The sequence below is a fragment of the Chiroxiphia lanceolata genome, chromosome 1 (assembly GCF_009829145.1).
Source record: "Chiroxiphia lanceolata isolate bChiLan1 chromosome 1, bChiLan1.pri, whole genome shotgun sequence".
Lineage (NCBI taxonomy): Eukaryota > Metazoa > Chordata > Aves > Passeriformes > Pipridae > Chiroxiphia > Chiroxiphia lanceolata.
This window is the reverse complement of record NC_045637.1, coordinates 133,772,062-133,785,887: the sequence shown is the minus strand read 5'-3', so window position 1 is coordinate 133,785,887 and position 13,826 is coordinate 133,772,062. Positions and strand designations below refer to the sequence as shown.

Below are 13,826 nucleotides of genomic sequence, written 5' to 3'. Positions count from 1 at the left end.
GCAGAAGTACAGGTGCTTTAACACTGTCTTTAATTGCTAAAGCAAAAAATGTCAAAGGAACAAACTTTTTTTTCTATTTCTGTATTCCTATGAGTAAAAAAAAATAAGTTTTTGTTAAAAAAAATCAACATGAGGCCTTAAGACCTAATATATTCTAACTTTAGCATGGAGAGTCTATTTTTACAACCATGTTAGAAATTCTGTATATAGGCCTGACTGACCTTGTAAGTATAGTGATGCGAGTAGATAACCATGCAATATTGTAAGGCTCTGTATAACAGTAAATGCTGATTTATTTTGATTATTGGTACAAGAACTCCTGCTCACTGCCTGTGTAGACTCTACATATTTTATGCTTGGAAATACAGTCCAGAACATATTCAAACTGTGAATATATAACCTGATTTTTCTTTTCTTAAGGGTAAAAATATATTACAATAGGTAATGTTTTATATAGAATACAGTACTTATTTTTATCATTGCATAAATGCAAAGTATTTTTTTCAGAATAGCAAAGCATTACAGAATTTTTAATCTGCTGGAGAAAACACTATTTATGGTATGACCGGTTCTTTCAGCAAAGCTTTTGGAGTGGTATAGACCAACTGGCTCTGCCATCTTCATTTTGTGCTAGTGCTTAACTTGGACATTGCTGTAAAAAAAAAAGCTATTTTTTCACTTGTACTAGCCCTTATTGAGAGAGGCAAGAAGAATCATGTTTCACCACTGTGGCTGGGCTAGTATTGGCAAAAACAACAATCTGCACCATATCGTTGTCTTTGCTAGTTAAAATCCTTTAAAAATCATATCTGAGGTAACAGAAGCATAATGTTTTGACAAACACCAAAACGAAGTATTGCAATTTACAACTTTCTAGCTTTCAGTGTGATATTTTTGTCATAAACACTACAGGCATTGGGCTGTTGAATGAATCTGGCTTTCATGTAGCTAAACAAAATGTTGCTTTTTATAAAATCAAATAATTGTAATTTGGGGTTCTAAATTCCTGCTCACTTTTAATAATAACAGCGTTACACTATCCACTTCTATGAGAGTATTTAATACAAATGCCTGTGGTTTTCAATGTAACTAACATATTGTAACATCAGTAAAGTGATTTTCAATGACAAAGACTGTTGTGTGTATTTTGTTCTTCTAAGTTCTTGTATTTAGCACTTTCTGATTTATAGGCCTCTGTAAAAAAAAGATGATGCTTGAATGGGAAAAGATTAATAGTAGAATACCGATGTTATTTTTCAAATTCCAGGGTTGAAAATGATCCTGTGAGCTTCTCAAATCTTTATCTTAGGGGCTTATTTTTCTCAAAGCAAATCTAAAATTACTGTTCCTTAGTTTGCAGGTTTAAGGGCAACCTAGAAAAAATATCCATTTGAAACTATGCCCAATTGTTTGCACAAAGGTCAAGAGCAATCACACCTCTTGGTATCAAGCATCCTTCCCAGTATGCCTTGTGGGAAAGAGAAACCCTTAATTCTGGGTTTGAAATAACTGTTTCTTTGAAGCAGGTAACTTGTATATTCAACCTGCCCACTGAATCTACTCTTAATGGGTAAGCAGTTTTCACAAAGGTTTCAGGTGGCTTTTTTTTAGCTAGATGATAGCATAGTAACTTCTTAGCATCTGTATGTATTAGCTTAGTTTGTGTCTAAACATGATAGATGATTTATCCCACTGGTCCCTATGAATATGATGGATTTTTAAAATGCTTATGGGAGAACAAAAAACATTTTTTTTTCTTGAGTAAGCTAGAATTTTCTCCTGGTTTTGGAACAATGTTTTTTTCCAGTTTACAATTTGTTTTCCAGTTTACAAAGATCACTGAAGAAAACCCTACTGGTTCACACTGCAGCATTTCACTGCCCAGTAGCTGGCTGGTGCCAAAATAAACTGAGAAAGACTTGAGTCTTGGGCCCTTGGGCCTTGAGTGCTTTGGCCCATTTGGGTCAGCTCTCCCCATTCCATTCCCCCCCCCCCTCAGCCTACTCACTGAAATTGCAGACTGAGAACTCGAGAAGGCCCTGAATCTGTGCAAGCACTGCCCAGCAACAGCTCAAATGCTGCTGTGCTACTGATGCTGAGTAGTCACAAATCTAAAACACAGCAGCCTATAGGCTGCCATAAAGAAAATTAATTCTATCCCAGCAAAGCCACTACAAGACCAGAAACACAACTAAGCAGAGGTAGAGAAAAACTCTGGGGGTAATTAGCATTTTGGTAAAGATACCTCATCATTTTTAGGGTAAAATGAACACTGTAAGGATGAATACTGTATTTAAGCAAAATGGTCTTATCAAGTCCCTAGAGGAAGAATAGCCTTTGGTTTATACTCTTCCTAACCTTGTCAGCTGTCAGAATTTTGGACTGCAGCAAAACTGATGTTGGCTACTTGACTCAGATGAACCTTTATGAATTTTGGTCACTACATCAGAAATGCTTTCTGTAGCGTTCTGTCTGTTTCCCAACTTTACGTGCAACAGGACAATGTGCAATTATCAGAATGTGAAAGTATAATGCTGTCTATGCAGAAAGAGAACTAGCTCCTGAAATGAAACTAGAAGCAATATCCAAAGGATTCTAAATTTAAGTAGTAAGTATGAGTTGCTTCTTTAGGCGAGAGCAGCCTGCTTTGAATTTATAGCCCAGAAACTAGAGACCTGAATTTTATAGTATTCTTAGCAAGGTAGGGTATAAAAAATATCTTCAAGCAAGATTTCTGCTCTGAGGATTACTTCTGTTATATGTCTTTCTGTATGTGCTTTCATGAGCATGCTACAGCATTGGTAACTACTGCTGTGATCTGAAAGACTAATCTGGCAAGAATTTTTTTGTAGTGGGTTTAGGCCCTTGTACATTAGATGGCATACTGAGGCAAACCCTACCTGTTAGGGTTTAAAGTGGAGGAGATAGAAACATTCATTTACATGTAACTGAAGTCTGCCAGCTTAGAAGTTAATTGTTAAAAGGGAAAGTTGATGTACAAACTGACATGGAACAACTTTTGGATGTTTAAAAGTATTTTATATAGTGACACAATCAGAGCAAGAATCTTATAGGAACAAAAGCCCCTATACCAGAGCATGCAGCTAGGAGAGTTCTCTGCTATGTTTTGTTGCATCCCTGCTTATGAGAAGTTCCAGCAGGTAGTCTCACACTCAGTGCATGGTGTCACAAATTCATCTTGAAAACAGCTGACAAAATAAGCAACAAAAACTTACTGATGCTCTAACAGACCAGTGTAAAATGACCATTCCAAAGCCCTTTCAGTTTGTACGTGTCTTACACCATCAAAGACAAAAGAAGTCATCATCTTAAGTCATACATGTTACTGTTTAAGACAGAAAAGGTAAGTTGCACTCCAGAAACTGGTTTTAGTGCATTATGGGAAAAAAGTAAACACAGAAAATCTTACCATTTGCACGATCTGAGTTATACATAGTGAATTGCAAGTTTATAAAAATAAAAGCATCTTTAATAATCACAGGTTGGAAGTGATAGACAACAGTACGTGAGTAGTTCATATTCATTATCAAGACTAAAAAAATGTGTGTAAAGCGGTACTTCATAAAATATGCAGTTTCCAATCCTGAGATACACAATCATTGGAAGAGTTGGCAAAGCAAAACACAAACTGGAATGTTAAATCATGATCATCCATGGCTTGCTTCCTTTTGATTTAGATGCTCATAACACACTGTATGAACTAAAAAGAGGAAAACCACGTATTAGATGTAAGGCAGAGATAAAGTTTTCACTTTTTCTCCTACAATACTCATTGTCACTACACTTTTCTGTAAAGAAATTCTGTAAAGAACAACAAAACTTTAAGTACAAAAATCAGTAAATAGCTAATAAAAACAAAGTACCTCCTTAATGATAACAAAAATAAACCCCAATGAATGCCTCCCTCCCCCACCAAAAAAAACCCCAAACAAAACAACAAGCAAAGAACCCCACCCCAAAAAACAGGAAGGTTTGAATCTAGTTTTCTCCTTTTCCTGCACAAATGTGGCCAGGAGGCAAATAACCACAAGCCTGACTGAGTGTGATTTGTGTCTGTCCCCACCAGACCTCTGCCAACCCTTCCTGGGAAAAATGCCTACCAAGCCTTAAAATAAAAAAATGAAAAGACAGTCACAGAAAGTGATGCTGTCAAGCAATGTAGCTTCTTGGATCTTCTTGAACCAGGCTGGTAAAAACTCCCGACAAAAGAGCACAACAACATTTTATAGAAACCTATAAAATACATGAAAACTTTTTAAGACAATACTCAACAAGCCCCAGAACTTTTGGGCTCTAAGTGTCTCTTCTCTACACAAAGTAGAGAAGTGTAGAGACGATAGGCACAAATTCAAATCATTACTGATTGTCTTCTGTTTTATGTTTTTCCTTGGTTTTATGCTGGAATTTTAATGTATTCCTTAAAATTCACTTACATCATCATACTGGAAATTCACAAAGCCCTGCTGAGTTGTGTCCCTTCTTCTAAAGCATTCTGCAAAAATACATTAAGAAAACAGAAACCAGGTAAGAAAAATTACAGTTAATACATTTTTTAAAAACATATAGTAGTTTTCTAAAATTCCCCAAGTCACATGAATGAGAACTGATAAAGAATACTGCAATTCATTCCAAGACTTAATTTCCCATTCTAAATTTTTGTATTTATCATATACAAGCCTTTACATTCTGTTAATAAACACAGTTTCCTAATTTTGATAACATAACTCTTCTAGCCTCTAGAGTAAACCCTGCATTAGTTTTAAGTCCATTTTTCCATTGGAATTTAAAAAATCCTTATCTATAGTAAGAGCTGTTCCAGTTCTGCCTGTAGACTATTGAAGGAAACCTAATTTGAAGTACACAAAAGTTGAACTTAAGATAAGTGAGCAGTCAGATTTTATTAAATAAAAGTATATTATGGAAATGATAGTAATAAGGCTATAATCCAGCATACCAGTGAGAGCTCGGAGTTTCACACAGCAGGCAATGTAATCATCAAATGCAATCTTTCCGTGAGTGCTGTATCGCTTTGTGATTGCAGACACAGCCTGTGGGCTCAGTCTAAATCCTATTTGAAAATAAAAAGTCCTATTTTCAAAACACAGGTAAATTAACAGACTCCAATGCATTTTTCATTGTAAATATCATGTCAGTTACTGCAGGGTGATAACTCATACTGGGAAATGGTGTAAGTAGTGTCAGAAGCAAGAATATTTCCCAAGTTACCCATATTCATCAAGGCTTTCTCCAGTTCTTGACGATCCACTGTGCCACTTCCATCACTGTCAAAAGTTACAAAGTGTTGCTTCCAGCCATTGACCACAGCCCAGAGTTCTTTAAACTCATTAAATCCCAGTGTGCCAGACATATCTCTCTGATTTCAAAGCTAAGAAAACCACTTCTTAACAAAAACAAACAAACAAAGCAAGCCATCTCTCTGTAGTTATAAACCCTTACTTGAAGGTCAATATTAATATCATTTTACTATTATTCATTTCTTCTGGTAGGAAACTACCTAAAGCATCCCCAGCAGAGATGGAGATAATACTTTTGCCCAAATCCAAAGGTCAGAGAACCTCCTCTCCCCACTGAAACCTGCTAAAACTCTTTGCTCTTTCTGAATTTAACTTAGTTCACACACTTCTCTTTAACCTGCTGGTATATAACTGTAACCAATAGAATATATATCTGAAATAAAAACAGATGCCAAAGAAAAAATTAAGTTATAATAATAATATCAGTTCTCTCATATTCTAGGTAGTTTGTTCAAGGTGAGCTAAGAGTCCTTCCAGTTTTATTTCTGCTTTTTTCTTTTTAAGAAAGATTCCTTTATTCTTTTTTCTTTTGAAGCAGCAAAACATTCTAACATAACAATTTAAGCTTTGGCTAAAAAGACTCCAAGGTGTACCTTACACAGTATACCTACGTCTTCCATAGGTCCTACCACCGAGTGCCATATACCACTCTATTAAATATTCAAACCTGATTCATTCAAAGAACACGATTTAGGGGGACTTAGATTGCTTATTCAGGCTGTGTAGTACAAATGTTTAAAACTAATTTGGAAGGACTGGAAAGCTGTCCTATTTGAAAAGCACAATAAGGGATTTGCACAAACCTCTATTCTGTGCCACCAGACCTGATTCTTCATACATGAATGCAGAAAGAGTTCCCCAGGCTTAGAGGAATACCACTTGTAAGAAGATCAGTCACCGAGACTCTTTTATTATTATTTCTTCATCCTTTAAAATCAGTAAGAATGGAAGTAGCTCCCCAATCATAATGATCACAATACTTATCAAGTAAAGGCAAGCATTTCCCAAATTTCTGGCACCCTTTTATCTTTGCTTATATAATGCAAAAATTTTTACATTTCATAGTAAAGGATACGTCCAGCATTGAGATCATAAGTCTGCAAGTCTCTAAGTTGAAAGCTGTTAAAATTAGAAAAACAAAAAATAAATTATGTTAAAAGCATACTTTTCAGTTTTGTCCAAATGTAAAATTTTAAATTTATTATATATTTAAATTATATACTGATAGTATATTTGACGTATAAAGTATTATATAACTGGTTCCCCTGTATACAACCATACTATATTTTGATCCAAGTAAAAGCCATTACTTGTCAGAAAAACTGATAGTAGACAACCTGGAGGCAATTCAAGTTATATTTAAAATTATTTTACTTATATATCAATGCATAACAGTTTTGTGCTTCAGTCAAAGTGGTCATTTATATTCCACCATAGACACGGCTTGAGCAAGCCAATTGCACTCACAGAAGCCTGATTTTGTAAACGGAACAGGAGGTATCTTGACAGAGGAGTCCTGCCACAGATTTTGGTCAATATCAAAGCTCCATTTCAACCAAAGCAAAACACCTTTTTAAGAACTGTCTGTCCATTACAAAACAAACACTTCTCCGACTCCACAGCCCAGCAGTGGTAAATTAAAGACGCTGACAAGGGGAGTATTATGTGCACAGAACTGAGTACAGAGAATTTATGTTGCCAAGTTGTCCACATGAAAGGAAAACCCATTTATCATGGACATCTTTGGACAAGGCACCACTACAAGCATTTTCTAGTAAATGGTAGAAGAATTATTATGCCTTAGATCTGCTTGTTTATTTAAATCATTAACTTACGTTTATAGGCTCCTGCAATCCCTGACTGCGTGAGACATCTCTGTAGCTCATCAGCATCTATTTGTCCATCCTTTGGATAATAGAAGAGGTATCAGCTATTGTTTTAATTCCCGTTCCCCGTCTGGTTATTCCCAGAACCCACTCCCTTTCCAGTAGCATTAAATTAGTTACCCTTTCAAAAAGGAATCCAGATACATAACCTATTCTCAAGACAGCTTTAAGACTGACAAATCTAAACTAAAAAATCTGGGGGTGTTTTGGAAATAGTCAGTTGCTATCAGAACAAACAAAAGCAGAAGGCAAAGAACTTCAAAAGAAAAACAAAACAAACCCAGAAAAGATACCTATCTGCACGGTTTGGAAAAAGGTGCACTTTCAACACATCCTGCTCAAGGCCAAATAGAGAAAACAACTGCCAATTCACGGAAAGCAATGATCTGCCAAAAGTGGAGCTGGAATTCTAGGTTTTATTCCTCCACACCCAACATGAAGTTTGGTTCACAGAGAGTTTAATTTAACCTCATCCAGGAAGGGAACATTATATCTGTAGATATAAAAATGCCCCTTCTCTAAAGCATTAAATATTGAAAAGAAAATTGCTTTGTATTTGAAACAAATTTATTTGCTTCAGCATTTTCCTGATGCTTTTAAATCTGCTAAGTTTTTTTTTTTATTTTTATTCTTTTATAAGAACAGAGATATGCTACTAAATGGCATGGTGAGAACAGCACAGCCAGATAGCTTTCAAAAATGAAGTATCATTATTTATAAGACAAGTAGTAGTTACTATGTTAAACAATATTTGACAATCTCTGAAAAAAGAGCAACAGTGTTTTGATTCTATGTAAAGTAAAGGGAACCTAAACCCAAAATTGCTTCCAATCTATTCCATAGTCTAACAATACAGATGTATTTAACACTTTATGTTCACAGGGAAAAAAAAAAAAAAGATATATAGCCAGGAATATTAAGTAGCAAATCTCTTCAAAGCCTTTATAGCTTCTGAAGCAAAGGTAGGATCTGCATAACTTTAAAATAGAGGAAAACAGACAAGCATGATCTGTAATCAAGATTAACATTACCAAAAAGATCCTTGGCTTTTTTTTAAGTAGAACATAAGCAATTAAACTAGACAAGGCATATGGGCTTTGCAAACAGACTAAAATAAAATAAAATTATTACTTCCTACAAAGACAGACTCGATTACATTGAATAAAGATTTGAAACAATACTTTTGACTTTCTTCTGTAAACAAAGTAAACTAATAAATCAAAGACAAGATCTCTGTTGTAAACTACATCAAAGAAAGCTCAGAGATACCATTATATATTATATAGGCATAAAAACCAACACAGAGAGCAGCAAACCATAATCAAAACCTACTAATTCTACAGTAAGTACATAGGGGAAACTGAGATGTGACTTTTTACAGAGTTGCACAGATGGCAGCTGATAATTTATCTGTTCTATTTCACTGTCTCCTTACAGGGTTTTTACTTCTGCACTGCCACTGGTCTCTAAAACTGACACCTCCAATTCCAAGGATAACATTTCAAAAGCTACCCAGTTTATTTCAGTAAGGAATGATTTCTACAAATATAAAGTATTTCAGAGGACTAACTTCAGTATTCTAAAGTGCTATAACTTGATCATACCCATCAACCCACTGGTTCCCTAGCTTTCCGTAACCAGGCTTCACTTGAGAAGACTGGGAACGGTCTACGTTTTGCTGATGTCCAGTTCCTGTCACCGCTTCTCCACAGCTCCACATCCTGTTTGCTGCTACCTCCCTTTCTCTTTACACTAGGAGCTTATTCACTCTTCCAGTGTCAGTCACTGGCTCCACTGCTGACTCCTGGCACACATCCAGGTGGCACCTGCATGCAGAGGCATCTCAGCTGGCAGGCAATTTGTCAGCACATTCAGGAGAACTGAGCTTGGGCTCCACCTTCCCAGAGAGGCCTCACTACACACAGGCCGTTCCAGTGTTCTCCTTTACTACAAAAACACGCAGTCTAAATATTTTCATAAGCAGTTATAAAGAAGTAAGATATAGTCTGTGAGATACGTTATTAACTCAAAAGAGTTAACACAGAGAACAAAACTAGCCCAAATTACAGTGGGGATTTGAACATCAGTTAATATTGCTGAATTCAAACTGTCATGTTGTGGTTATGTCTACCTGTGGATAACAGACCCAGGAGCAGAATTTTAGATCCGCACACATCCTACAAGTGTGCAATAAACAGTTATACATATGGCCAACAAAGACAGAACTTCAATAAACCTGACTTAATTGCTCCTAGACTTTGTAGTATAGTTCAAGCAACATTTATCTTACTTATCTAGTACGGTACATAACCATACAAACCCAATATATATGCCACAAAATTACAGGAAAGAAATTCAAAATGCATTGCAGAATGATGGAAAGAAAAGGGAAGAAAAAAAAAAGAAAGTTGTGAATGCTATCCTCTAAAAGCATAATCACTCTATGCTACCAGTAAACCCAGATATTGGAACAACTCAGGACTGCTCTTCCATTTGCAAGTCTATTAAGATCATGTAATGACCTCTTTCCTATTAGCATTTCCTGCTCTTAGCCAGGCCATCTCCACAGCCCATGATTTCCATTGTTTCTGGTTTCTTTGTCCTGAATCTGACAGCATTCACCAGACCAGAGCTGAGCCAAGATTCAGTTACATTTCATGCATCTATATAGACCCTGTATATACCTATATAGGAAATACTGTCATACAAGCATATGTTCATATATATATGCATGTATTTACACACACAATATAAAAACTAACAGCATTATTCAAGCTGCAGAGTTCCTGTGTGTATACAGCTATATTGTAGAGTGACACACCTACATATAGCAAATGGGCTAAGTAAAACAATTCTGGTTTTGGTGTTTTTTTTTTTTAAATTTGAAATAGTAGTTTTTCTCAGTGCAAATATTGGCATTCCTCTTTCCAAAGGCTACTGTAGAAAATATTCCCCAGAAAAAAAAATCAAGAAGCAAATAACATTTTAGAAGTTTACCTGCCCTCCTACTGCAGCAAAATAACCATACAAAGGATCCTGAGCTTGTCCAGGGAATGCTGGTCCTCCTGGGGCTCCTCCATACTATAGTAATCAAGAAGAAAAGTAATTTTAAATCAGTGATTCAGTTAAGAATCTGTACTGATCAACTTACGGTTTTATATACACACACCATGCTAAAAAAAAAAATAATCAAAAAAGAAATTCCTTATAAAAAATCACGAACTTTAAATTTAGTATTGATATACTAATTTGTTGTAATGTAAGCAGATCAGTGTAAAATATTGCACCGGAGCAATCCACTGATCTAGATACAGTCTACTGAATCTCATCAAAGTTTAATTTTAGTGTACCATTAGCAGAAATTGGGGTGCTAAAGAAAGACTAAGGCACTGCAGATTTTTCTCTCCACTTCAGAAAAACTGATCAAGACAGATCTCTAGGGAAAATACTTGGAAGAATATGCATTAAGTGTGAAAACCTTTAAGTAAAACTGACCGTTAACTGAAAATCACGGAATGACATCCCCGGCACTGACTTTCGTCCCTCAGCAGCAGGTGCCGGCCGTGTCCCTCCTCTTCTCCCTTCCCGTTCCCGAGGGCACAGCCCCGAGCTGGCTCCTGCAGCACCTCCCGGTGGGAGCGGCGGCCGGAGGCCGGGCAAGACCCCGCCTCACACGGCTCTCACCCCTTCCCCTTGGGCTGCACAGCCACATCCACATCCCCCCATGGGCCGGACAGTCACACCCCCCTTGAGCCGGAGAGCCACATCCCCCCTCAGGCCGGACAGGGACATCCCCCTTGGGCCGGAGAGTCAAATCCCCCCCTCAGGCCGGACAGTCCCCGCTCACCCCGCCATGGTAGAAGCCGCCACCGGGCGCGGGCTGCCCGGGAAACGCCATCTTCGCCTGGCACTGGCACCGGCCCTGCCCCGGCCACGGCTCCGGCCGCGCCCGGCCGCAACCACCCGTCCAGACAGGGGGGCGCAGTGGCGGGCCGCGGGCTCCGGGAAGGGCTGGAGCTGGAAGCTGCCGCCCCTGCGGGAAAAACGGCAGCCTTCTGTCACCGGGAAGGTGCCATCGGGAGCCGAGGGACCACGCCGTCCAACTTTCTCTCCTCTAACGTTCCCCCCTCCATAGTGGTGGTACAGGCCGCCCGCCCCGAGGCATTTCCTGCCCGCAGTGCCTGCGGAGCGCGGCGCTGCCTCGGGCCCGCCCGTACAGGGAGGAGGAGTGGCCCCTTCCCGGCGTCCGCCGGCGGAATGTGATGTGGGTCTCTGGGGATGGGCGGGTCCGTCGGGGTGGGATGCAGGCGGGGAGTGTTGAGGGCGCCGCAGCTGCCGGTGAAGGGTAGCGGGTTCAGGCCGCCTGCGGCTCCCGGCCATCAGGGGACGGACACCCGTGGGAGGCCACGCCCGTGGACACCACTGCTCCGCTGAGGAGGAGGCTGCGGCGCGGAGCCAGCGGCCGCGGGCAGCGGAGATGAGGCCGGTCCCTGGTACACCGCGGGGGCAGCGCTGCTCTGCGTCGGCTGCTGCCCGCTAAGGCACCAGGGAAGCTCTGAACAGACTCAGTGGTGAATCGGCTGAGTTGATGTCAGATTACTTTAAAGTCACCCAGTCGTGATTTACCAAAAGGCCACAAAGCTCAAACTCTGTAGTTCGTGAATATATATCACGTGTATCGCAGAACGCATCCTTACATGTTCTCTTTTAGTACCGCAGCTTTCTCTTCAAAGTCTGAGCACCTGTCCCTGTTCCCCAAGACACATAACAGGCTGTACGATTTCTCTTGGGTCTGTAGGTCCAAATTCAGCAGGAACTGGGGGAATGCCGGTGTGCCACTGGAGCTAGGGAGCCCTTTTGTGTTCAGGCAGGGGCCACTCTGAAGGAGTGAAGCTGAAGGAAGCTGAAGCTGAAGGAGGCCCAGCTTTGATCCAACATCCTCATCCCGCCTGGAGGAACTGGTACAGCCCGTGGTTTGATCCCACTGACCACTCTGTATTCCGGGGACCAACATCAGCTGAAATGACCTCAGCTTGGTCTGAGCTGGACTGCATATTTGCAAAACATTAGAACTCCCTCGTGGTGAGAGGTATTTAATTCTGTCTCAAAACGATGAGAAATGATTTTCTAGAGTCTATAGACTAGAGTCTATATGACTGAAACAAATCTACTGATTTGACCTGGAAGGGTAAATGGTCTACTGTCAGAATTTTGGACACATAACATTTTATTGTTTATTAACGTAATTTCTGAAGAAATTTGTAAACTTGAGTAGGACCTTATTAATTAGAGCATGCTAATTTATAGCAAACTTTTTATTAAAAGTGAGTCACCCTTCTCATCTTTTAAGTGATCCAGTAAACAAGACTTCCAGATAGTATCTATATGGCATATATTTATTTAAGCACCAACTAATAACTGTTAACAGTTGCCAGTGACATGAAAACAAGTACTGTGGTGTTCTGTGAAATTTAATAATCAATAGAGCTGCCAAATGAAAGAGACAAAGCATTATTTAATACCTTCATCACACAGGATAGCATATATGAAGCCCATCTTTTCAGGGCAGCTGAGAAACAAAGTCAAGAACTTGGCTAGCTTTTTGGCTTAAGAAATACATATCTCACAAGAGTATTTGACTAAGCGTCTGTTGATATCAAACTGTGTGGTGGTCAAATAGTTTTATTCACCAGCCTTAATCACGTGTAGTGCAGGTTATTGGAGACCCTGGGCTGAACTTTGTTAGAGTACACATATTAATGTCTAGGCAAGAAGCCTTCTTAATTAAAATAGGACCTAGGAACCGTGATAAAAAATATTAAAGGGTGGAAAGATTGAAAATAAGTGGCAAAGAATATAAGTGATAAGATTTGAAGAGTTATACACTGATAAGCAAAACATCGAGAAGTATATATATATTGCCAGTAGCTTAATAGAAATTAATTTTTAACTGCTTCAGTGAGAAAAAACCAGATAAGATTCAGACCAGTTGGTAGATAAAGATACTAAACTATACAACTGTAGTTGTATAGAAAAGTAAAATGTGTTTCTCAGTTTGGGGTGGGGTTTTTTCTTGCTTTAACTCAGCATAAATACCTGGTACTCCTCCATTTGCAGTAGTTCTGCTGAGACTCCTGAATCATAGAATTGTTTAGGTTGGAAAAGATCTCTAGGAACATTGAGTCCAACTGTTAACCCAGTATGGCCAAGCCCACCACTAAACCGTGTCCCTCAGTGCCACTTCTATGTGTCTTTTAAATACTCCCAGGGATGGTCACTCAACTGCTTTCATGGGCAACCTGGTCCAATGCTCGACAACCCTTTCAGTGAAGATATTTTTCCTAATATCCAGTTAACTGAAACCTCCCCTGACACAACCTGAGATCTTTTCCTCTCATTCTATCCTGTGTTACTTGCTAGAAGAAACTGACTCCTACCTCACTCCAACCTCCTTTCAGGTAGTTGAGGGATGACAACCCTCTCAGCCTCCTTTTCTTTGGGCTAAACACCCTGAGCTCCCTCAGCCTCTCCTCACAAGACTTGTGCTCCAGACCCTTCACCAGCTTCGTTGCCCTTCTCTCACACGTTCCAGCACCTCAACGTC

General features: G+C 39.2%; 1 protein-coding gene across 1 annotated transcript; it reads right to left on the bottom strand.

Moving 5' to 3' along the window:
- Window positions 1-3,017: 3,017 nt before the first annotated feature.
- SRI (sorcin) lies at window positions 3,018-11,459 on the bottom strand. Its single transcript, XM_032679064.1, has 8 exons — window positions 11,070-11,459; window positions 10,220-10,303; window positions 7,172-7,241; window positions 6,412-6,455; window positions 5,248-5,395; window positions 4,976-5,089; window positions 4,455-4,513; window positions 3,018-3,721 (listed from the first exon to the last, which is right to left on the bottom strand). Exons 1-8 carry the CDS (start codon window positions 11,118-11,120, stop codon window positions 3,695-3,697), a joined length of 597 nt encoding a protein of 198 aa, XP_032534955.1. The 5' UTR covers window positions 11,121-11,459; the 3' UTR covers window positions 3,018-3,694.
- Window positions 11,460-13,826: the final 2,367 nt, after the last annotated feature.